Source organism: Notechis scutatus, chromosome 11, assembly GCF_049901735.1.
Source record: "Notechis scutatus isolate UNSWTSFEM ecotype Mainland chromosome 11, rNotScu1.2, whole genome shotgun sequence".
Lineage (NCBI taxonomy): Eukaryota > Metazoa > Chordata > Lepidosauria > Squamata > Elapidae > Notechis > Notechis scutatus.
The window spans coordinates 18,782,696-18,807,015 of NC_142019.1; the positions used below are offsets into that span (position 1 = coordinate 18,782,696).

Consider the following 24,320-nt stretch of genomic DNA (forward strand, 5'->3'; position numbering starts at 1 on the left):
TAAGATATTTCTATTATTTTTTCCTAAACACATTAGACTAAAATATGGGTGGAAACTATAGGATATATATTGCAGGGGGCCTGCATAAGCGCACCAATGTGTCTACTGTCCCTGACCTATTATTTCTTTTAATTTTCTTATATGTACCCATTTCATGTATTCATAACTATGTTTATACTTATACCTATTATCTTGTAAGCAATTGACAAATCAAATCAAATAAATAAATATGTGTCTAGTGTGTCCAGAACCACAAGACTGAGAAAGGCTGATGAATACTTTATTAATTATGGTAATTAGTGAGCAGGCCTATGACAAACAGTACAAAAGCACTAGGTAGACAATGCAACAAATAAAATAGACCAAAATAATCAAATTAGAGACTGTAAGGAATGCAGAAGCTAACTAAAATATATTACTGGCCAGAGCCTAAAATCAAATAAAATTATTGATACTGTAGTATAGCCATAAAATAAAATGAGATGTTACAGTTGAGAGCACTTTTAGGCATAGGTATTTAGCTATAAACATAAAAGAGAGATGTTTGATCATTAAAAGGTTGCAAATGAGACAATTGGCAATCTAGAAGGTGCTAAAAGTTTTATAGATGATCGGATGTGCCAAATGTGAGTTGAGGGCAGAATCTCTTAGCTGCAGAACCAAATGTAGCTATCCAATAACATTTCAGGAGTCTAACAGAAGTAAGATATATAGTATAAACTTTGGGAGAGGTGAAATTACGGGACATTTATTATTATTATACATGTTCTATGTTTTTAAATGTCTAAGAGAGACTTGCCTTATATGAAGGAGTCCAACTGACCTATCCATAGTCCTGTAGCTTTCTGGGTGTCTCAGGGGATTATATTGATGTGAAGCTTTTCAAATCCTGAAAGAATCTGTCTGCAAGGCCCTGCCTCTCCTCCTCACTCAAGAAAGTAAACACTCTTGGAACTTGGTATTTCAAAAGGAACCTTTTATTGAGCAGAAGTGATAGCAGAACAAAAGCAAAGCAGGCTCTGAATCCCCTCAGGCAATATAGTTGGAAATAAAGCACTTTCAGCCCAAGGTGGATTCAGCCAATCCGCAGGTGTGAAGTTATTGTAATATTGTGTTGTATACTGAAAACCAGATAAGCAAGCATTCCCAGGGACTTTCAGAGTGAAACAATCCACATGGCCCTCCCCCCTTATACATTCCCCAAAAGGTGAGAAAAATCTCAGGGTGCTTAGGTGAAAATAGCAGTTGTCAAAAGTAGAAATAAAGAAATATACTTGGGGTCCCACTCTTTCCCCAGTTGAATGGCAGTATCACTCTAGGGATCTGAGACTGTCTCTCCTTTCAAGCCATTATCTAACTACGTAGACTCTAAACAATGTTGCAAATCATTAACCAATTTCATGTATATTTGAGTAATATTCAGCTCTCTAAATTATCTCCTTTTCAATTAGGAAGAGGAGATAAATTGAGCTTTTCAGTCCTTGATGAATTCTGGTCAGAAGCACAGAGTAAGGTAATAATGTAGTATTGCATACTCCAAATAATTCCTGCCCAAGAGAACTTTGCAAAGTCCTAATCCAGCCTTTCATGGCTTTCTTGAAAAACGATTACTTATCAGCACTACTTCAGACAAACGGCGCAGCTCTGCGGTACGAATGCACGCTTGAAATGAAGTTTCTTAAAAAAAAACAGGAGTGCAGATAAATGTTTTTGAGAATTAACATGCCTTGGGGTATGTTAAAATGCAATGGTACCGTAGTTAATTGTTCAAGGCTAATTATTAAATCCTGTTAATGTATTAGGTTAACTCAAAAGCATCTGTTGAAGTCTCTTTTGTATCTGGAGTATCCTCACTTCTTCTTTTTTTTTTACTGTTTGTTCAGACTCTAAAGGGCTGATGCAAATTCCAGTTACTTGTGACTCTTTCCTGCTTGGATTGCGGCCAACCCTGCTGAGTCTCTGGCTTTTTTTCTTTGCTCTCTCGGGGCCCTAATAGACATTTGGGTTTTCACACTTACAATATGGCTATCATTTTGAGGGCTTATTGAAGAGAACCAGAAGCGGCTCTCGGTCCCTTGAGAAGATGGTGTCCCCTTGCTATTACTCTTAAGATACAGGTGTTCTTTTGTCGATGGAAATAAATTCACGGGCAAGAATTCTTCTCTGAAACTACACAGTTGCAGTTCTTAATGATTTGAGGATTTTATTTTAAATGTGTTCTTAAGATCAGCAAGAAAATAATTTTGTCAGTGTCTTTTAAGATCACAAGGAACAAGTTTTTTATGTTTCCGGCTGATAATTTCAAATAAATTGTTAGCTTTAGAAATGAAATGTACAGTGGGAACACACTTTTATTTTAATTTTAAATATCGAGCTAATTCTTCTGCAGTTTTTGATGCCTTTCAGTATTGAAACGAGAGAATGCCTTATGAATAAAAAAATGGACCATTTCATCCTTTAGTATTATGAAATGACATGGGATTAATTCCCTGCTAATCCTGGATTCAGACGTCATCTGTAATAATTTCCAGCATCAAATTGTTCCCTGTCCCCCACTGAGCCAGTCTGTGTGGTTGTTATTAAAAGTCTGTGCATCGGTTGACTTAGAGGGGTTTGTGTTTTGTCCAGCCTAATGGGAGCTATGGAGGGATTTGGACCTCCTGAGATATAAGGGCTTGTTAGTTTCTTCCACTGTAGCAGAAGTATAACTGAGTGAAATTTACAGCATTCCCTTCTTAACACATGCTTGCACTTGTTCTACTCCTAGAATTCAAATAGAGGTGGCCTGTTTTAAATCATATAGCAAAAAACACTATTATATTCTGCTGCAATCCTTTTATCTTTCCATTAATTCTAGATCGACCTATCCTGTTGCTGCCTGCTTCTGTGAAATCTTCGTGTAGAAAATAATTCCTCTTTCCTGCCACAACAATCTAAAATATATTCCTGGTTCTAACAGATGTTATCCATTAAAGGAGCTATGATAATGCCTGCTTAAATTGACCAAATATTAATGGTCTTAGTCTAATCCTGCAAGGATCCAGACAGTTACAGAAGCCAGGTGTTGACCTGGATGCATGTTTGCAGATGAAATGCTGCTCCAAGTCCAACCCATTTTGTTTTCTTACACATTTTTTAGTCTGCCATAGTTTGCAGAGGCCCCTTGGATTGTTTGTTTAAAACAGGTAGAGCTCAGTTCCTTTGTTAGGGTTCCAATTTCTAGGTAATCCATACATGCCACATCTAGATGTAATATCTTTATCTACTGATAACAATGTTATTGAAGTCGTTTAGTCCTCAGAAGAAACGGGGGTGAAATCCTAGAATAACATGGAATAACAAGATTGGAAGGGAGTGTAGTCCAAGCCCTTCTTTTACAATTAAAGAAGAACACCTAATCTCAATTTAGAAATACAGAATGAAGTAAAATATTTTAACACTGGACATATTAAAGCTTATTTTTGAACAGTGGACCCAGAAGTTAATTTTAATCTATGGCGCTTAAAATGTTTTATTTATTTATTTGATTTGTCAATTGCTTACGAGGTAATAGATATAAGTATAAACATGAGTAAGAATACAGGAAATAGGTACGAATAAATGGGGACAATGGGACAGGGAGGGTAGGCACAATGGTGCATTTTTGCACGCCCCTTGTTATGGAAGAGATTTTACCTGATTGAGACTGATTTCAAAGTGGATTTAAAAATGATAGGCTACAAGAATGACATGGAAAAGCTATCACACTGGACATACAAAAGAAACCAGCTAATATCTTAATAATTAAAAGGGATATATAAATAACAAATCTGGATAATTTTGCTATATTGGATTTACGAAAGAGGCTTGTTAAAGCTGAAGAATTTTGTGAAAAGGGACAAAAAAAATGAAAAGGAACCAAGTTCTATGATATTATTTGAAGGGAGTAAGGATCAAAATGAAGGAATATAAACTTGGTTTATTTTGTGACTGCGAGATGGGCAACATAATGTGTAAATATTTTATCACGGTTAAAACAGATATGTTGTTGTCTCTGGAATCTCTTAATAGACTTTTGCTGACATAGGGACTGAAATGAGGAGCCTTGAGGTATTTGTTTATAGATAAGAGACAGGAAACAGGAAGAAGAAATTTGTCTCATTTTAAGAGAAGATCTTACATTATTAAAATAGTTTACACTTGTTGTGATTAGGGGAAAGTCATTTCTTTATTCCTTTTCTTTTTCTTTACTACTGTGTATTCTTTTCTATTGTATTCTTTCTTTTTTTTTCTTTTATGTACCTTCTATGATTCTGTGAAACTTTATGCCCAAATTCAAATGTTTGGATTTGAGAGGCCAAAGTAATTATAAAAATGCCATTCGTTACATGTGTGCATGCGTGTTCATATACGCACACACACACACACACACACACACACACACAGAGAGAGAGAGAGAGTCTTCAAGTCTATCTGACACCAAAAACCAGGTCAGCTGGCTTGATGAATACACAAAATAATTTTGTGAAGCTCAAAAGGATTATTTCATGTTTGATTTTGCAGGACCAAGTCCTCTGTCCTTGGGTGAGAAGGAACTGAGTGGCAAAAAGCTTGCAAAAATATTGTAGTTTGAGGAGATTAAGAAACTTCCACATCTCTGCCTTTTTCCATGACCGTGCTCAATTTCATTGCAATCACAAGGGCAGATTAAAATCTAAATGGAGTATCATTGTCTTCCTATGATTCTGTGAAACTTTATGCTGGTGGTATTCCACAAACTCTGTATATTTAGTGAACAGAGTGCAGCAAAGATGGAGAACAAGCGGGGTTAGAAAATTATGGTAAAATACAGTAGTGCTTTCTTGGATTAATATAATATCTCTTACGTTAATAAATGTCCCATAATGTAACTGTATAAAGCAAAAATTCTTCCTCATTTTATTGTACTGTGAAATATTCCAGCAAATAGCAATTTGGCGATACAATTTATCTTGAGTTATTGTAATAAACTCAATTATTTAGCAATGGCCAATTTGCAAGGAAAGATTGAAAGTGCACCCAGTGAATAAATAGAATTGAGGAGGACTGGAACTGAGTTGGGGAGCCTGCTTGGGATAGAACACTGCATGTTCACCCAGGACCATTTTTGAATGGTTAACTGGATTTCTTTTTCCAATTCAGAAAGGAATATGTTACCAGAAGAGCATTTCAGTGATATATTTATAGCTACAGCTTTCTGTGCGTGGGTCATTAAATGCTTGTTTTAACTGAAGGTAATGGAACTGTTAATATAATATCTGTAAATTACTGTAAGGGGGTACCTGGCTGGTTTGCTCTCAAAGTTTATATTATATTCAGATTTCAAACATTGCTCAGTATAGTTTTAATTGCATCTTTTAATCATAAACTCTTAACTGTATATGTTTTATAAAAATATGCACAAGCTTCTCATAAATACAGGAGTCATATATATTTGTCTTTATCAAAGAGTCTGTTCTAATGCCTCTAAAAACAGCCCACAGCAGGCATGCTCAACCTGCGGCCCTGGAAGCTGATAACGCGGCCCCATAAGAACTCCCCAAATAAAGGAAGTTAATTATATACATTAACTATATTATATGTTTTATATGCAGGTATAGTATCAGAGTCCTGACTAGTTTCCACGTTTAATTTATAATAGTTTTTGGGTGATACATTTGTCTTACTTTCATTTTCCTATTAAAGTCAGAATACTTTTTTTTCTTTCAAATAATGCAGTTTGTTAACTTAGCTTGGCTGAAATTCTGCTGCCTCACAAGCTGTACGCTGGGCTTAGAAACATGATGAGTTTTGCAAATCTTAGAAGAAACCTTTCTATCCACCTCCTTCGTGGAAGCTAACAGAGCAAGAGAAAGTCTATGTTGAGCTCTTCTTTATTGCATTTCAATTAAAATATCCTCTTCTTAGTTGGTAGAACATAATCCCCTTTGGCTCTGCTAATTCTTCCTTGTTTTGTTCTACAAGCATTTGTTTTATGTTATGAGAAGAGATAATTTGTATTTAATGACTCACATTTAATCAAACGACTTGAGACTTCAGGATGTAAATCAGATCTTTGTGAATGAGTTTCTGCACTCTCAGTCATGCAGGGAATGTATAGAGTGCGCTGTAATAATGTGCCACACAAGTTGAAGCTTAATGCTTAAAATATGGATTCTCCCTCACAATTACTCCGAACTGTTTTGTCAATCAGAACATTTTACTTTGTGTTCTTCATCAGTCTTTTTTTTTTAAATGGCTCAGCGTGTCAGGTTTTAGTCCTGTTATATTTTCTATTTCTAAAGTAATTTTTGAAATCAACTTCCAGTTCTTTTCCAAGGTAAGTCTATATCCTGTGAGAAGAATCAACCCCTAGAACAGTGTTTTCCATCGCAATCTTAAAGCTGCCATGGTTGGAAACATTGCCCTAGAAGATAACCTAAGGTTGGGTTGATGCTAAATTTCCTAAAATGATGACAGAATTGTCTATATAACGAAAAATAATCATTGTCATGTTTACTTAATCTCCTCTTGACCTCTCTTTAGCATCAGATAATAGCCAGAGATTTCGGGAAACCTGCTTTGCATTTGCCCTGACTCCACAGCAAGTGCAGCAGATCAGCAGTTCCATGTAAGTGGTCCTCCTGCCCTTTTAGTGCAATGCTTCTTATTTCCAAAAGGTGGTGACCTTTTGAAGAGGTGTGTTTATAATTGTGGGGCAGGACTTTTTTTCAGGTTTTAGCATTCCTAGTGAGGATGAGGTGACCTTGGGGTGTGATAGAAGTGCAATGTAAAGCTTTAATGTTTAATGTGGCTTAGGGGAATGAGCAAAGGAATAGAGCGGGGGGGGGGTCAAACTCAAGCCAAATAGGGTGCTTAGAGATCTGTCCCGCGGGGCCATCCTGGAAAAAGCGAAGGACCGGCCTGTGGTGACTCTGCCAGTGAAAACAGCGTGTGAGGGCTGGGCGTGGCCCCCCTGAGCACCGTTTTCGCTGGTAGAAGGTTGCAGGAGGTTGTCACAGCCGTCAACGGAGCTCAGGAGCCTGTTTTCGATGGCAGGTTGGTTGGCCCACCACAGGCACCCCCCCCCAACACAAGTGACATCATGCTGACCACATTTTTGGCTCATGTGATATGAGATTCTTGCCTTCTTAAAGAACGCATTCTTTCCGTAAGATGCACAGTAGAACGAACCGATGTTCTTTTCGTGGTAAATTCTCTTTAATTTGGTCCAAGTCTCTCTTGCTATGCACAAGCACCCGGCTACTTATATATCTAGAGATACGCGCACTGGCTTCTGATTTTGGAAGTTCCAAGTTCTTTGTTCCTCATGTCCACAGAGTCTTTGTGTTTCCATAATCCAGTGGTTTTCATAAATATGGTAGGCCCATTCTTCCCAACTTGGCTTTTGAAGATAAAATGTATGGGAGCACATTTGCCTTATGCTGCCTCATCTTTTCTCCTTGTATTATGCTTGCCAAGGGCTGACACAACAACCACACAAAAAAGCCTTTACACTTACTTTGCCATTCCTGGGATCTCTGCACTTAATTTTTGTAACCTTTCCTCTTAGTTATCTAGTAATTCACAAGTCTGGGCCACTTACTCCACAAGTATAATAAAAAATTACTTCAAGTGTGGCCATGCCGTTCTATGCAGGCTGTTTGCAGGTCAGCGTACTGTTGCCCACACTTTGCTTCTAACTGGGAGTGCTAACTCCTAACACATGAGTGCCCTGACCCCCATGTTCAGAGTATGTGCATTTTCATAATTTAAAATGATGCCAGAACCATATAAATGCTATTTGTCTATGTAGTCTGTTCAGAAACGGGGAAAGGATTTGAAGGAGGAGGATGAAGGTTGGATCAAATGGGCCATTTGCCATTGGATCAAATGTGCCATTTCAACATAGTTTGGTGCTGGCATATTCTGTTTCAAGCTTTACATGTTTAAATTATGTGATGGATTATTTTAACAGTCTGTATTTAATCAGTGTCTAATGTTTTTGTTAGGGATATTTCTGGAACCAAATGTGATTTCACTGTGCAGGTCCAGTTAAGGTAATTGCTTTTCCTATAATCCAGTTGCAATATGGTGTTTCCCTTCTCCTCCACATTCTGTGTCAAATATTGTGTCTACAACAGACTTAAATTATGCAAACTGGTAATGAGTATGCATATAAATGTTTCCCTACGTAATACATACATGTATATCTATAATCACAGGATTGTTGTTGGGGGCAAATAGGGGAGGAAAGAATGTTAGGTATGTTTGCCAAATTTAGTTATTTTTATGGGCTGAAAATAAATAAAATATAACATAACTGAACTTTGTAATATCCTTAGGTTTTGCTTATCTGAAACCAGTTGCCCACAAGAAGACCACTTCCCACCCAACCTTTGTGTGAAAGTTAACGGAAAACCATGTAGCCTTCCTGTAAGTATCTCCCCAAATATGAATACTATAGTCTTCTTTTTCATAAAACAATCCATGTGGGAGCTATGGATGGTTTGTGGCATAATTGTCCTTATAAGTGATCTTTGCATTCAGTGGTGCCTTTGTTTGACATGCAGAAGTCACCTGAGTTATTCTGTCTCTTCTGCTTACAGTTCTTTTGAGGCAAAATCTCCTAGGAGTCCAGTTCAATTTCTGGTGATATGACAAACATGACGAGTTGACGAGTTTTTTAGTCAGCAGGATGGAAGTGGTTACTATTCCCTTCTTATAGGATTCTTTAGTTTTACTTCCCAGGTTAGCCTACTGCCCTGGGGTGACCCATTGGTCTCTCATCCCGTAAAAATTGGTCTCCTATGAGCTGGTGATTTCGTGGACATGTTCATTGAATCTTTTTTTGCAACTAAGTACCAATGAAACCTGATCTTGGTAGCTTTTCAACTAGGGCACGGTCGGTCAGCTCATCTGTTTCAAGTTCTCCGTGTAAATTAAGTGGGATTTTTAAAAAAACTTGATGTTAAGCCCAACATTGACATATGTGTAGCCATTTTAGTTAGGCTTAGTATATATTCTTTTTCTTACCTTCTTCTTGGTGGTTTCATCACTTGGAAACCTGACACTTGATCTTTCTCACATAACATATCCCATTCCATAGTGCCCGAGCGTTGACTTTCTTCCTTGGCCTTTTTGTAGTATGAAATGAACTTTCTGGTCTTTGACTAGTTTTGGTTATCTGTCCATCTCTATCAACCTATCTCATAAAGGGAAATTAGGGGTGTAAGGATTTCATCTTAATTCCCTACCAACAAAAGGGACATAATGACCTACTTCAGATATTGATGTGGCCTCGAGCAAAAGGTCATGAAAAGGAAGACATGGCTTCACATGGTCATTTTCATAATGGTGACTTGATTTCTGGTGTTTCAGGGCTACCTTCCTCCAACTAAAAACGGGGTTGAACCAAAGCGACCAAGCAGACCAATCAACATTACTTCACTGGTGCGACTATCCACAACAGTACCAAACACAATTGTTGTCTCTTGGACTGCAGAAATAGGAAGAGTAAGTAATGTTTTTGCTACAAAGCAAAATTATTGGGAGGAGGGATTGTTACATCTAGTCAATGAATCAGAGTAGCTTTGTCTGAACTTAATGATTTCAATAAATATCTCTGGGGCTTTTTGTAGATTGGCTATCTCTAGTACATCTTGGCATCAGTTGGAAGAGATGGATGTTGCTTAGGGAGGCTTAGATAATTGGGCTCAGTGAAGACAATTCCAATTGCATGTGTAAGCAAAAGAAGAGACAACCCTAAAAACCACTATTTAATTACTTGCCTAGTTGCCAGAAGCAGTGAGGTATTGAGGGGCGTGAATGAAGACCACTCCTTGCTAGTCAGATTGAAAATAGCAGGAAACCGAAGTAAACCTGCTGAGGCTTCTGGTGCAGATCTAGTCATCCTTTTTTCAGGTGTTTTGCTGCAAGAGTGGAACTGATGATCAAGAGAGGATGGGGGGGGCAATTTACTCTGTGTAGTCAAACAGAGGCTGGACATGTGTCTGTTGGAGATGCTGAAGTCTGGATTTCAACACCTGCATGCCAGGGTTCCAAGTAATACAACCATAGCAAGCAGAACTCCGAGGCAAGCAGGCTCCTCAAAGAACAGGTTTATTGGACGCATCATATTGGCACAGACTGGTGAAAACCGACTCTAAAGGTTCCTGCGGTTTTCGCCTAACTAAAAATAAAAGTTATTTCCCCTTTCGCAAACAATCAGTCGCATGGTCCAGTCAAGGTGCTGACTGGTTGCTTGGAAATGTCACTCTTCCTCTTATCAGCCACCTGTGGGAATGTCCTTGGTTCTCAGGGGAAACTACTTTGTTTTGGCTACAAAATCCCTTTCCCTCAGCATCATTGAGGCAGCACAGAAGCCTCCAAAATGGCCTCAGTCAGGCCAGCTTCAGAGTAGATACTGGGGAGGGGTGTGTTAGATGGTTCTTTCCAACCCTCTGGTTCTATGACTTCAGGATTTGCGTCTCACGACTAACCTCGTGATGTTTCTGGAATCTGTGAGATTCCTTTGTAAAGGTGCATCGTGCAGGATTTCCAGACATCGCTTTTCAACCCAAGCAAAGGGAGAAGCTTGATGTTCTGCTTTCTCTGTTTATCAGATTTCTGTAAAGCTGCTGAGACAAGTTGCTTCTTTAAGTTAATGCTGGCAGTATGTTATTTTGGTTAATTTGGCTCTTGACCAAATTGGACCATGAAAGGGATGTGTGATAGATCTCTGCATAAGTTAGATATTTTACAAATTGTGGCAGCTTAATTAAAACAATGTTCAATTTAGAAAAAAGAAGGGGAAATGGAATATATATCTATATGCATTTGTATATATGGATGGATGTATGCAGACACAGACCTGTGTGAGTTAACTTTGCCCCAAAGAGTCACAACTTGCTGTGAAATAAGTTGAACTGGAAGCAAGTAAACATCGTTCTTTATTCCATAGTTCATAGAGCTGTAATTTTGCTTTTGATATACGCCTTGACATATAATTGTAAATAATAAAATATGTGAAGATGGCATAGAGGTAAGAGACTCTTTTGAGACAATCGGGACTTTATATAGTTTTGAATAAGAGTTCTACACCTCTCAACTGGCAATATATCTTAGGTTTGATGAATTCCTTCTTCCAGTTCTAAGTTGTATGTAAGTTATAGTGTTTATTGTAGAATAATGAAACTGGACTGAAATGGCGTCAGAATCCAATCCAGGCATTTTTGAACAAACTTTTATCTTGAGGTATTTGACCTTAGGAAAACAAGGCTTTTAGTCTTCAAACTATTTTTTTAAAATTAAATCAAGTCAAACCAATTTTTATGTACTTACTGTACATAAAAACCACAAGCTAAATCACATACCAAACAAGCAACAGAAAATGCAAGCAGTCTTCAAAAAAACAGTTCTATAATCCTTCTGACCTGATGAATGCCACATACATTCAAAACAAATGTGGCGACTTCCAAAGTGATTTGATTATGTTGGTTGGATAAAACATACAAAACATAAAATCTATCTGCCAGATTTTGGCATTTGTTAGAGAAGAAAACGTGTAATGAATATTTTTCTAGTACTTAACAAGAAAATGAAATATGAACTCTTGTTTCAATTACTTTGGAGCCACATCACCCTATCCTTCCTGGATATGGTAATTTCATATATTTTCTTGGGAAACTGCTGGATGGTTCATAGTGATCTGTTAAATTGCAACCTCTTACAGCCTAACCCTCTATATTTCTTCTAAGTGCAAAGAGTAAAAATAACTTCCATTATTTACTGTATCTCCCCAAAACCAGTGAATTTTGCTTCTAATTCCAAATGTCACACGGATTTGGATATAATAACATGCATTCCTGGTATTTTGACTGCCTGGTTCTTTCTTGTGTTTCCCTGCAGTCTTATTCGATGGCCGTCTACCTTGTCAAGCAGCTGTCCTCATCTGTGTTGCTACAGAGGCTACGAATAAAAGGCATAAGAAACCCTGACCATTCGAGAGCGCTAAGTACGTCTACTGAGTGCAAGCTCCAAGTACAGAATCATTTCAGGAGAAAGACGCTGCGATAATGGTCCCCCCTTATTGTTGCTTCATTGCTTTAAATTGTTTTAAGTGTCCTAATTGTAATATGTTTTTGAATTGTAAGCTGCCCAGAGTTATTGACTGAGAAATTGAATGAATGAATGAATGAATGAATGAATGAATGAATGAATGTGTCATGCCCCTGTTGGAATCTGATTCCGAGGGGGGAGGTGGAACAGCTGACGGAGTGGGAGTGTGGCTCCGGTGGCTGTGGAGGAAACTGGGGAAGGGCACAGTCCAGCAGGGCATTCAGAGGAAGACCCAGGCCCACCCCCCTCTTCATCCTAGGGGCGCGCAGGGAGGAACGGAGAAGGGAGCAACATGGCTTATGGGGAAGAAAAGGGCCCTGATTCCCTTCTCTTTTCTCCCTCCAGCCTCACTTTCAGCATCCCGCAGAGCATTTTACTAACAGTTCTTCAAACTCATTTGGGGACCTCAAAACCTGTTTCTGACTAACTCAGGAAATGCATTGACTTCCTATCCTGGCTTTCCCCCACTTCATTGGGTTGTTACACCTTCTAATGATAGTTTCAATTTTGTTTTTTGTTTTTCTTCTTCACAGTCAAAGAGAAACTAACAGCAGATCCTGACAGTGAAATAGCAACCACCAGTTTAAGAGTTTCTCTTCTATGCCCAGTAAGTGTATTTTTTTCTAAAATTCTTCCCTCATTGCATTGAGTACAGGTAGTCCTTGACTTACGACCACAGTTGAGAGAATTAACAATTGAGTTGTCCTTTTTACAACCCTTTTTTCCAGAGTTATTAAGTGAATCACTGCAGTTGATCAGTTAGTGGCAGCTAACACGGTTCTTAAGTGAATCTGGCTTCCTCATTGACACTCTGAGCGTCATAACTATGAGTCAGTTGTCAAGCATCTGAATTTTTTAACAGACAGATAATCAGAGTTGGAAGGGACCTTGTAGGTCATCTAGTCCAACCCCCCTGCCCAAGCAGGAGACCCTACACCATTTCAGACACTCCAGTCTCTTCTTGAAAGCCTCCAGTGATGAAGCTCCCACAACTTCCAAAGGCGACTTCTGTTCCATGGGTTGATTGCTCTCACTGTCAGAAAATTCCTCCAATCTCTCCTGGATCAGTTTCCATCCATTGTTTCCTGTCTGGCCTTCAGGTGCCTTGGAAAATAGCTTGACCCCCTTCCTCTCTGGGGCAGCCCCTCAAATATTGGATCACTGCTATCCTGTCTCCCCTGGTCCTTCTCTTCCTTAGACTAGCTAGGCCCGGTTCCTGCAACCGTTCATTGTATGTTTTAGCCTCCAGTCCCCTCATCATCCTGGTTGCTCTTCTCTGCACTCTTTCTAGAGTCTCAACATCTTTTTTATAATGGGGTGAACAAAATTTTGATCACATTATCATGGGGAATGTTTCAAAAGTCATAACTGTGAAAAATGGTCGTAAGTCACATTTTTAGTGTTCTTTGTAAGGTTGAACGGTTCCTAAATGAACTGTTGTAAGTCAAGGACTACCTGTATCTACTGTACAATGTCACTTTGAATGTTAATCCACCTGATCTGGCAAGAATGGCCTCACTGGGAAGATGGGAGTCCTCCTCTGCGGGAGAAGTTGAACGAATTTATTCATGCATCCATTCAAGGCAGAGTTTGCCTTCACCTCCTGTGCACCTTTTTGCCTTACCTAGAGGTTTTATTTAGCCAAAAAGGACTTCTTTTTGTTAAGCCAACTTTTGTTTGTATGTCAGACTTAATTATTCAATTCACCTTTTTTTCTTTTCTTTTAAAAGCTTGGCAAAATGCGACTAGCAATACCTTGCAGGTCTCTGACTTGCTCCCACCTTCAGTGTTTTGATGCCACCTTGTACATTCAGATGAATGAAAAGAAGCCCACTTGGGTGTGTCCTGTCTGTGACAAAAAAGCACCCTATGAACACCTAATAATTGATGGGTGAGTACCTTTCAGAAGCCAGGAATAGTTGGGAATACTTGGGAAATGTCCAAGGCAGCATTTCTCAGTCTTGGCAGCTTGAAGATGGGTGGACTTCAACTCCCAGAATTCTAGCTGGTGGGGGAATTCTGGGAATTGAAGTCCAGCCATCTTAAAGCTTCCACGATTGAGAAACACTGGTCTAAGTCAAGGGTCTTCCAACTTGGCAAGTGTAAGTCTTGTGGACTTCAACTCCCAGAATTCCTCAGCTAACATGACCGGAGGCGGAATTCTGAGAGTTGAAGCCCACAAGTCTTAAAGCTGTCGAATTTGAAGTCCCCTGGAATAGATAAAGAGAGGTAGAATAGATAGAAAGATAGATAGAATAGATAGATCGATAGAATAGATCGATAGAATAGATCAAGGGTCTTCCAACTTGGCAAGTTTAAAACTTGTGGACTTCAACTCCCATGATCCCTGAGCTAAAACTTGTGGACTTCAACTCCCATGATCCCTGAGCTAACCTGGCTGGAGGAGGAGGAATTCTGGAAGTTGAAGTCTACAAGTCTTAAAGCTGTCGAGTTTTAAGGCCCCTGGAATAAATAGAGAAAGAGAGGTAGAATAGATAGAAAGATAGAATAGATAGATAAAGGGAGGGAGAATAGATAGATAGATAGATAGATAGATAGATAGATAGATAGATAGATAGATAGATAGATAGATAGATAGATAGATAGATAGATAGATAGATAGATAGATAGATAGATAGATAGATAGAATAGATCAAGGGTCTTCAAACTTGGCAAGTTTAAGACTTGTGGACTTCAACTCCCAGAATCCCTGAGCTAACGTGACCGGAGGAGGAATTCTGGGAGTTGAAGTCCACGAGTGTTAAAGCTGTCAAGTTTGAAGATCCCTGGTCTAAGGTATTAAGTTGTACTTTGATGCTGCCATTCCATATTAGGTCTCAGAGGTTGAACATATCTAATAGATATGCTTTCCTGTATATCCAGGGTGATTTTTAAGGAAGCTTCTATTTTATAGGTTGTTTATGGAAATTCTGAAATACTGCACAGATTGTGATGAGATTCAGTTTAAGGAAGATGGGTCATGGGCTCCTATGAGGTCAAAAAAAGAGGCCCAAGAAGTGACAACATCTTATAATGGTGTCGAAGGTGAGTTTCCCAATAATTTGACTGCCTCTTTAAAGATTTTTCCTATTTGCTTGTTGCTGTACGTGGTTCCCAATTGTTCATTATGTGACACGTGGCTTCAACTTACGTTGATTTCAACATTTGACTGTTCCTAGGCTGCTTAAGTTCTTCTGTGGATCATCAGGTATCTTCTCATCAGTCCAACAAAAATAAGAAGGTTGAAGTGATCGACTTAACCATTGACAGTTCATCCGATGAGGAGGAAGAGGAACCGCCTATCAAGAGGAGATGTCCATCCCTGTCTCCTGTGTCACCCATTAACAGCAAGAGGTGAGATGGCAACCCAAGTTAGAGGGAGACAGGGAGCTCTGAAGTTACAGCAGCCAGCTCCCCTTTCCCCACTGTCATAGGACCGAATTTTGGGCACCCTACATTTACAGCCATTTGCAGTGTCCCCAGCACATGACCCCAATTTACAACGTTATTGCCAAAACCTGGTGTTTAGCTCCATTTTTCAGCAAAACCAACCCATATCAAACAATGGGTTCACTTAATGACCAAGGCGGTTGCGTTATGAGCACTGTGGGTGTATGTAAGTTGCACAAAGAAGTCATAAAATTGTGTCCAGTTGTGTAATGTCCCCCTTTACAATCATCACGACTTGGAACCGTGGTCAGATGGGCAGGTTCCGTAAGATCGTAGGTCAATTATTTATTACCTGTTTGGCAATTTGTAGTAGGAAGTGCAGAAGGAGTTCTCACTTTCATTTTGGGATCCTTTATTTCTCCAAAGCATGTCCACTGAAGCCTGGTTTGGGGATGACAAAATAGGGTTTCTTTCACATTCTGTGAAAATGTGTTCTGACCCAAACCTTGTTCCAAGTCAACAAAAACCAAGCAGAGATAAAAGCAAAAGCTTTTAATGCTTCTCTGCGAATTCTGTTAATTCATGGTTAAAAAGCTATTAAAACTAATTGTCTCTAATAAGAACGAGCCTTGCCAAGGTTGTGCAAGGCTGCCAAGAACACTAGATAAAGTTGCCAAGAAATAGTTGAAACACAAAGAGTCTCCAAACACAAACTAAGAGAATCCAAACCTCCACAAGGCTTGAGTGCAAAAACTTCTTTGCTTCCTGCAAAGAACTCCGGTTTCTCAGCTGGCTTTTATCTCTTAAGGGAGGGGCCATTACCTTGCAGCCTTAGTCCCGAGTCGCCTGTGCTGCTGCAGCTGCTCTTTCCTTCGAGCAGCCCTGCGCGCGCACACCCTGGGCACAGGCTCCTCGGGGGCCTCTTCCTCACTGCTGCCAGCCGCCACAATCTCCGAAGGCAGCACCCCACTCCCTCCTGGCCCCATCCCTGCATCCCACACAGGCCGCTCATCTCCTCACTCTCCGAGACCTCAGCCATCCGCACCTGTGGCCGGTGAACCCCAACAAAATGACCGATAAACAGAAGCTTTCGTGAATAGGTGGCAGCCTTTCCACGGCTGCATATTCTGAGGGGAAAAAAAATGTATGATTCAATCAGTTTTATCGCCTGACAAGACTAGAATTCTACAGGGAATTCCACTTACCCTTTCCCACGGAAGGAAGGTGGAGCGTCCCACGGCTGGTGGCCTCTGGAGGTTAACAGAGGAGAACCTGATGGGTGCAACCCCTCCGTTTCTGGGTGGTGCGGAAATGCTGAACAGGGTGCACAAGGCTGAATAAAAAGGCCGTGGAAGAGAAGTAGAGAATCCTAGCTTGCTGAATGACTAAGGAAGCCCTTGTCGTTTGGCAGGACGAGCGATGCAAACACCTTAGTTCTGAATCTCAGTGGCTGTTGGGGGAGGATCCCACAGCCGCCTTCCATGGCTCTTCCAAGTGTCCTTTTCCTTTTCTAGCCTTTTAAGTCTGCCCAACCAAGTCTCTCCTGTTTCAAGAACTCCCAGCCTTCCAGCTGTTGACACAAGCTACATCAACACATCACTCCTGCAGGACTACAGGCATCCCTTTCATATGACTCCCATGCCTTACGACCTCCAAGGTAGGTTTCTGACCCTGGAGAGAGGCTGGGGGGGTTGAGGCAGAATCTTCTGGGGGCATGACAAGGGTCTTTCTTACCTTTGGGGGCCCTTACTGTGGAATAGGCTGAATTCTGTCCTTCCCCCTCGCCCCCCAAAGCACTCAGTTTGTTTGGAGGTTTAATAAAAGCACTGGGCCTGCAGTCTGAGGCGAGAGGGGATCATTTTCAGAGCAGTCTAGTCCAAATAAGCACCTGCCCGAAAGGAAAGTATATACTTTTACAGTGACTTTGTTAGTTCTTGGAACAAAAAACGACCAAGACCGTGAGAGGGATCAACCCACGGACACAGAAGTGGCCTTCAGAAGTTGTGGGAGCGTCGTCACTGGAGGCTTCCAAGAACTGGCTGTCAGAAATGGTGTAGGGTCTCCCGCTTGGGGAGGGGCGGGGTGGACTAGATGACCTCTAGAAGGTCCCTCCCAACTTGTGTGGAGACAATCACATACATATTGACCTGGGCTTTTGCAGGCCAGAGTCCTTTTGTCATATACCCAGAGGAGAGTTGTGAGAAAAGAGAAATATTTTATTTTGTTTATTTATTACTACAATTATTATGCTACTGTGTGGGTAGTCCAAATATTTGGGGGCACATTGTGTGCACGGAGACGGACATTGCACTCCCTGGGCAGCCCTTCTCGTCCACAGCTTGCTGGACAAGGCAGATCCAACCTGCAAGTAGGTGGTCCCAGAGGTAGCCAGTCCCCAACTTTAAAGTTGACCTTTAAATTAGACCCAGAAGATAATTGCGCTATTGCAGCCAGTGTGGCTTTTGCAGTGGTGATGTTATTCAGGTGCTGCATCCATTACTAGCCAGAAGGCAGCATCGTGCATCAGCTCAAACGTTCAGATGGCGCTTGCTCTCTATCTACCTATCTATCTATCTATCTATCTATCTATCTATCTATCTATCTATCTATCTATCTATCTATCTATCTATCTATCTATCTATCACCTATCATCTATCGAGCTATCTATCTATCTATCTATCTATCTATCTATCTATCTATCTATCTATCTATCTATCTATCTATCTATCTATCTATCTATCTATCTATCTATCTGTATCTCTCTATGCCAGATTTAAGGTGGCACGGTTAGCACTCCGATGCGACCTCACCTTCTCCTTCTGGATGGCTTCTCCCAGCATTATATCTGCGCCCCGTGGTTAATGGTGGAGGAGAAAGAGATGCAGCCACTGATGAATATTGAGCAAGGCTGTGTTAAGTGAGACAATCTCCCAGGAGTTACAGCTAGTCCTCAACTTACAATAGCTCATTTAGTGACCATTCGAAGTTACAATAGCCCTGGAAAAAGTGAACTTTTGACCACTGTTCACACTTACGACTGTTGCTTGCATCCCCATAGTCACATGATCAAAATTCGGGTGGTTGGCAACTGGCTCAGGTTCACCTGATGCTTGCAGTGTCTCAGAGTCACGTGATCTTTTTTTTGCGACCTTCTGACCAGCAAAGTCAACGGGGAAGCCAGATTCACTTAACGACCAGGTTACTCATTTAACCACTGCAGCGATTCACTTAACAAATGTGGCAGGAAAGGTCATAAAATGGGGCAAAACTCAATAATCGTCCTGCTTAACAACACTTTGGGTTCAATTGTGGCCATCAATCAAGGACTTACCTGTATTTGTTTGGTTCAGCCTCAGATGCTGCCATTTTCTCTGCCCAACTCTGTTGCTATGAAGAAAGTGAAAAAAATACCTTCATTTTGTCTCCCACAGGTTTGGACTTCTTTTCGTTCTTACCAGGAGACAATCAGGTAGGTTGCGTGTTAATTTATTTGCGTATTCATGTATTTCCAGAATCTCCAAAAATTCCCAGCGTTTTGGAGTGCAGAAGTACACTTAAAATAATACATAATATAACATCCCTAATTATCCACCCATCCTAGTCACCTTTAAGGTTAAAGGTACAAGGTTAAAAGTTTCCTGTAGCTACTGAGGGGATTTCACAAGTTGATTGACGAATTCTCGTTTGCAAAGGCAATAAATATCTTTGTGTACTAAAATGCCCTAATCTGGTGCAGGCATCCAGTGCATGACAAAAGTGGTGTAAAATTGTGCCAGTGAACTACCAAAAGGAGAACTGTTCTGCCCAGCTCAGACCTCACTGGCTTCCCGTTCTCTTCCCTCTTCCCATTTAATAGCAATAGCACTTAGACTTCTATACCGCTTCACAGAGCTTTCCGGCCCTCTCTAAGCGGTTTACAGAGTCAGCCTCTTGCCCCCAACAGTCTGGGTCCTCATTTGACCCACCTCGGAAGGACGGAAGGCTGAGTCAACCTTGAGCCTGGGGAGACCCAAACTGCTGGCAGCCAACAGTCAGCAGAAGTAGCCTGCAGTACTGCACTCTGACCACTACACCACTGCGGCTCTTTAATGGGTTCCCAAGGCGCCTCGGCCTTCGTTCAGAGGCCATGACCGATATTCCAGCTGTGGCTCTGTGGCTGCTGAACATTGAAACCCCACCCTGGTGCCCCGACTCCAGATGTGAGATTTCGCAGGGCCTCTCCACCGCCTGGGCTTGGGAAGCCTCTAACTCCCACTCCAACGATCCACGTTTGGGGCTGGCGGCAGAAAGGGACAGGGTGTCCTTGACCCTCCCCGGTTTCATCAGCCTTTTTATCTCCTCCCCAGCATTACAGCACTTCCATTTTGGCGGCCGCTGCCGCCGCCGCCGTCTCCACTTCCGATGATCAAGAACTCTTGCACTCCCGGTTTTTCCCCTACACTTCGTCGCAGATGTTCCTGGACCAGCTGAACTCCGGAGCGGGCGCCACCCTCCCCACCACGAATGGCAGCAACAGCGGCAGCAACAGCAGCCTCGTCTCCTCCACCAGTATGCGGGAGGCCCACAGCCACCCCGTGGCCAGCAGGGGCAGCACAGACCCGGCCTCTCTCTTCGGCGTCATGCCGGACATCATTTCTTTGGACTGAGCTTCGGTTGAGGTGTCCCTGGACTCCGTGGGTGAAGAAGAGATTTGCGATTCTTTCGTTTGACCTTATTTTTGTTTAGAAATGCAGATAAGCTTTTCCTTTTTTTGTAGGGGGAAAAAAAAAAAAGAGACGTGTACAGAGAACAAAGCTATATTTTCAGTTGTACTTTTGTATATAAACCTAAGATGATTGGACTGGTGAAAAACAAAACAAAACAAAAACGACAAAAGCTCCCAACATAATTGCTTGGGGTCTGGAAGACTTTTTCCCCTCCCGATTTATCTTGTGCGCTGGCGGGCTTGTTTTGAAGCTTTGACTCTGAACCATATATAACTTTTCGTTTGTTCACAGCAGTGCTGACGGGGGAAATGGTGCACTTGAAACACTGAACGTTAATAGAGGACTTCTGGTTCTTGAGGAAACGGAACGGCATCCACAATAATTGGAGAGAATTTCTCCTTCCTTAAGGCTCCGTTGGGAAAGTTTGCCTGCACATTTGCTTTGAAACAAATGCAGTGTTTGCAATTGAATTGGACCTTCTTGCTTTTCTCTTCATTTGTTTATCCCCAAGTAGGACAGAGGCTGTTTGAGTTACCGAAATTCCATAGCGTTTTCTCGTGTGTCAGCTGGATGTAGGTTTGGGAAAGTCTTTTGGCTGTTTGTTCTGATGTGGACCCACATTTTTTTTCTTTGGATTGTGTGGATTAGCTAGCACTGCCTTGGTTTGCTCATAACTCAGATTTCACAGTTCTCCTCTTCGCTAATTGTTTGCCATTAAAGGGTTATTCCACTCAGTTGGATGAGACCAAATGGCTTCTTAAAATCTAGGTGCCAGTGAGGGCACCCTTGGTTGAGGCAGTTGCTTGGCATTACTGTGGCAATTAAACTCTTTGTCTAGAGTTCTAAAGACAAAGAAATTGGTGGAATTTTTAGAACACGTTTACTAAATAGAGCCAACCCATCAATATTTAAGAGGAATAATGTAATTTCAGTAAGCTTATTGTGCAGTTGACAGTGTTAATGGCCACCCTATGCACCAAGGTCCAATCCTAGAAAACATTTTTTTTTTTGGCTTGGGAAAATGTGCCCTATTGAATTGAGTAGGATTTAGCAAAACTAATATTTGAGTAAATAATCCCTAGGATTGGGCTAAAGAGTGGCCCATTAAATTATGACAAAAAGCCCTTCCGTTTGTATTGCGGCTTATTGGAAAATAAAAATCTGCAAGATTATTTGTTCCTCTTCTTTCCCATCTTCTGAAGGAAGATACGGGCCTCACCCTTTTAGCATTTGCAAATTCCATACTGAGGGATGAACGTTAAGTTAGAAAACTGTTTTTATTTGGCTGATTTTTTTAAAAAGCATCTCCCCACCCCCACCCCCCCAAAAATAACAAAACATGAAAATTGGCAGGAGATTTTAAAAAGAAAATGACAGGGAAGGACAAGTGAAATTTTCTGCATGCCAAAATCTGTGTTGAGATTAGAAGATTTTATAACTCACCTTAAAATCAAGTTTTAAAAACGATGCAGATTTCAGCAGGAGGAAGCCAAGTGGTGCAACAAGGCCGGCCTTTTTGTTTCGTCTTAATCAGGAGGCACGTTAGCTGGTTCTTTGAACCATGATCTGGAAAGGGCAGCATTTTTCCAAACTCTTCTTTTCAAGGCTGTCTTTTAATGAAACTTAAATCAATGAGAAACTACAAATTTTTAATCTTAAAAGTGATTTTTTTTTTAATATAGACCTCAGCAAAGTTATATTGGATTTTCTGAAATACATCCCATTTGCCATTTACATTTTGATTTGAATTTTAGGAATGTTTGTTTATATGTATATGCGTGTGTATATATGTATTTATAGATATGTGTGTGTGAGAGCGAAGGTGTGTATTCTGTTCCATGCATGTATTCTATTAATGTTTGGCCAATATGATTCCTTGCTAGTTTCTAATTTATTAAATGGCAGTAAGAGTTAAAGAAGCAAGTAGAAAACAGTAATATTTTCTAAATTCACTATAGCTTGGGGCATTAAAGCTAATACTGGCTTAAGAATTATACCTAACGTTTAAAATTTATCCTCTCTGTGTTCCAAGTGAAGATTGGGAAATAGCCAGATGGATGGCTGTAGAACAGAATTGGCACCATTCTCTTGAAAGCCTGTGGCCTTCGATCTGACATTTTTGCATAACTCCAAATAATTGTTTTTGTTGAATACTTAAAAGTATATGTTCTAATAACACACCATAGCACATTGTAAGGTGGTTAAGCTAGAGAGCGTGGGCCCAGCGTGTGTAAAAATGAGCTGCAGTCACGCTCTGTTTACTTGTGATGGAGAATCAGTACATGTACAGTAAATGCATCAGGCAAGTAGCCGTGTGAAGTTTGTTTGCACTGACCACGAATCGTACGTACTGTGATCTGCATGTATACTGGCTCCCCTGCTGCATCTAACCGAAGGAAGCTGAATTTATGCACTGCTTTGAGTGGGTTCATGGAGAGGGTGTTTAGCTTTGTGTGTGTGTGTTTGTGTGTGTGTGTGTCCATCCGTCCGTGTGTCTGTGGTGCATTCTGGGCTGGACGTGCATCAGAAGAATTTTGATCTGGCTCTCAGTCCGATAAAGAATTGGGCGTTGCGGGAAACATAGGATTTCCTCCACGTTAAATTGACTTGATAATTATGAAACGAAAGTCCTGCTGGTACTTCAGTTTTTCAATGAACCAAATAGAAGAGCCACCTCTGGCTGCCAAGGGACAGGTGAGGTTGCACCTGAAAGCAGCACCGATCATTTGAATGTGAGATATTCAGTAACATCCCAAATGGAAGCCGGGGGGAGTTAATGCCAATTCTTCTGCTCGAAATCTTTTCCAACCTAAATGAGATCTGGGCAGTCAATTAAGTCAGAACATGCATCAGACTTTGGGAGTAACAATATATTTTGACTACAGGATTTTCTTCTGTGGTGAGATGTCCTTGCCAAACTAATTTTTGACCGTGGTAGTTTTTCTGGGAAGCAAAGGGGTCTGTTTTGCTTAATTGGACAATGTAAGACCTACGTATTTCATTTTGTATATTTGCTTTTGTGGGGATGGTGGCTTATTATTTTTCCCCACAGAAAGGAGTGTGTGGGTGTGGGTGTGCTTATGACTTGTATGTCTTGTTTGTACTTTGTGTACGTTGTGCTCTGTGTGTATACACACAGATGCAAGAGTCTTCTATAATAAGAGTGATTTTGAATCACTTCTGTGGGCATTAACTAGATGCATCATTTTCCTGTTTAAAAACCTGAATGCAAAACCAAAATTGCAAGCAAAATCCACAGTATTTTAACTGCATTCCCACGTTTCTTCTGTTCTCTACTGAAACAGAACTAATGTATCAACCTGAAGCTGATTCTTACTAGTAATTCTGCTGTACTTTGGCTAAGCTTTCCCATTATATTAAACATTTCCTAGCTTTTCTCATAATTTGAAATTATGGTTTCTTATTTTATTTTATTGTTCTTCGGTAAGAGCTTTGATTTCTATTGAACTAAAACTGCCAGAGGCCCCAATGTGTGCTGCTGTTAATTGTTCTGATTAACAAAAGGGAAGAACCTGTGTATATAAAGTGAAAAACAGAAAAAGTGATTCCATAAACGCAGATCTGTGATTCATTGCCTTAAACTTTCTCTTAAGTTTCCATACAGCATGCCAAACAAGTTTTAAAAAGTGGCTTTTAAAAATGTATAGTAGACCAATGTCAGTTTGTATAAAAGTACCAAGTGAAAATATTTATTACATGCATTGGAAGAGAAATGGTTTACCCTATTGAATGTTACTTGTTTATGTAAAACATCTTTAGATGTAATAAAAACATTATTATGTTCTCTCTTGTGGAATAACTTGCCATGTATGCACAATAATAGACTGGGTTTGCAAGAGATAAATTCTTGGTAAACTCTATTCAAAAAACCAGTGCAAATTGAAAGAACCTTAGTTGTAGCTTGCTATTTGTGCCAGGAGGCACTGGCTGTCTTTGAAATCAGGAGCTGCCAAGCTGGAGGATGTATACCACTTTATGAGTATCTGGGTACGTCGGTGTGGTAGTGGATGACTGCGCAGACTCTGGTTACGTGAACCTCTGCTTCGAGTAGCTGCTCCTGATGCTGCTTCACACCACGTTCAGTGA

The 24,320-nt window shown here is 40.6% G+C and overlaps 1 protein-coding gene across 4 annotated transcripts in view; it reads left to right on the plus strand.

The window, feature by feature from the left end:
• PIAS1 (protein inhibitor of activated STAT 1) overlaps nucleotides 1–24,018 on the plus strand; it is a 54,629-nt gene extending 30,611 nt beyond the window's left edge. For all 4 annotated transcript variants that reach the window (XM_026687915.2, XM_026687913.2, XM_026687912.2 and 1 more), the window contains 12 exons: nucleotides 6,544–6,628; nucleotides 8,010–8,057; nucleotides 8,343–8,433; nucleotides 9,379–9,513; nucleotides 11,908–12,013; nucleotides 12,651–12,724; nucleotides 13,848–14,008; nucleotides 15,032–15,162; nucleotides 15,297–15,471; nucleotides 17,022–17,164; nucleotides 18,939–18,976; nucleotides 19,854–24,018. In XM_026687915.2, the coding sequence (XP_026543700.2) occupies nucleotides 6,544–6,628; nucleotides 8,010–8,057; nucleotides 8,343–8,433; nucleotides 9,379–9,513; nucleotides 11,908–12,013; nucleotides 12,651–12,724; nucleotides 13,848–14,008; nucleotides 15,032–15,162; nucleotides 15,297–15,471; nucleotides 17,022–17,164; nucleotides 18,939–18,976; nucleotides 19,854–20,153 (1,487 nt within the window). In that variant the 3' untranslated portion in view covers nucleotides 20,154–24,018. The remainder of the gene's footprint in view (nucleotides 1–6,543; nucleotides 6,629–8,009; nucleotides 8,058–8,342; nucleotides 8,434–9,378; nucleotides 9,514–11,907; nucleotides 12,014–12,650; nucleotides 12,725–13,847; nucleotides 14,009–15,031; nucleotides 15,163–15,296; nucleotides 15,472–17,021; nucleotides 17,165–18,938; nucleotides 18,977–19,853) is intronic.
• The last annotated feature ends 302 nt before the right edge of the window (nucleotides 24,019–24,320 follow it).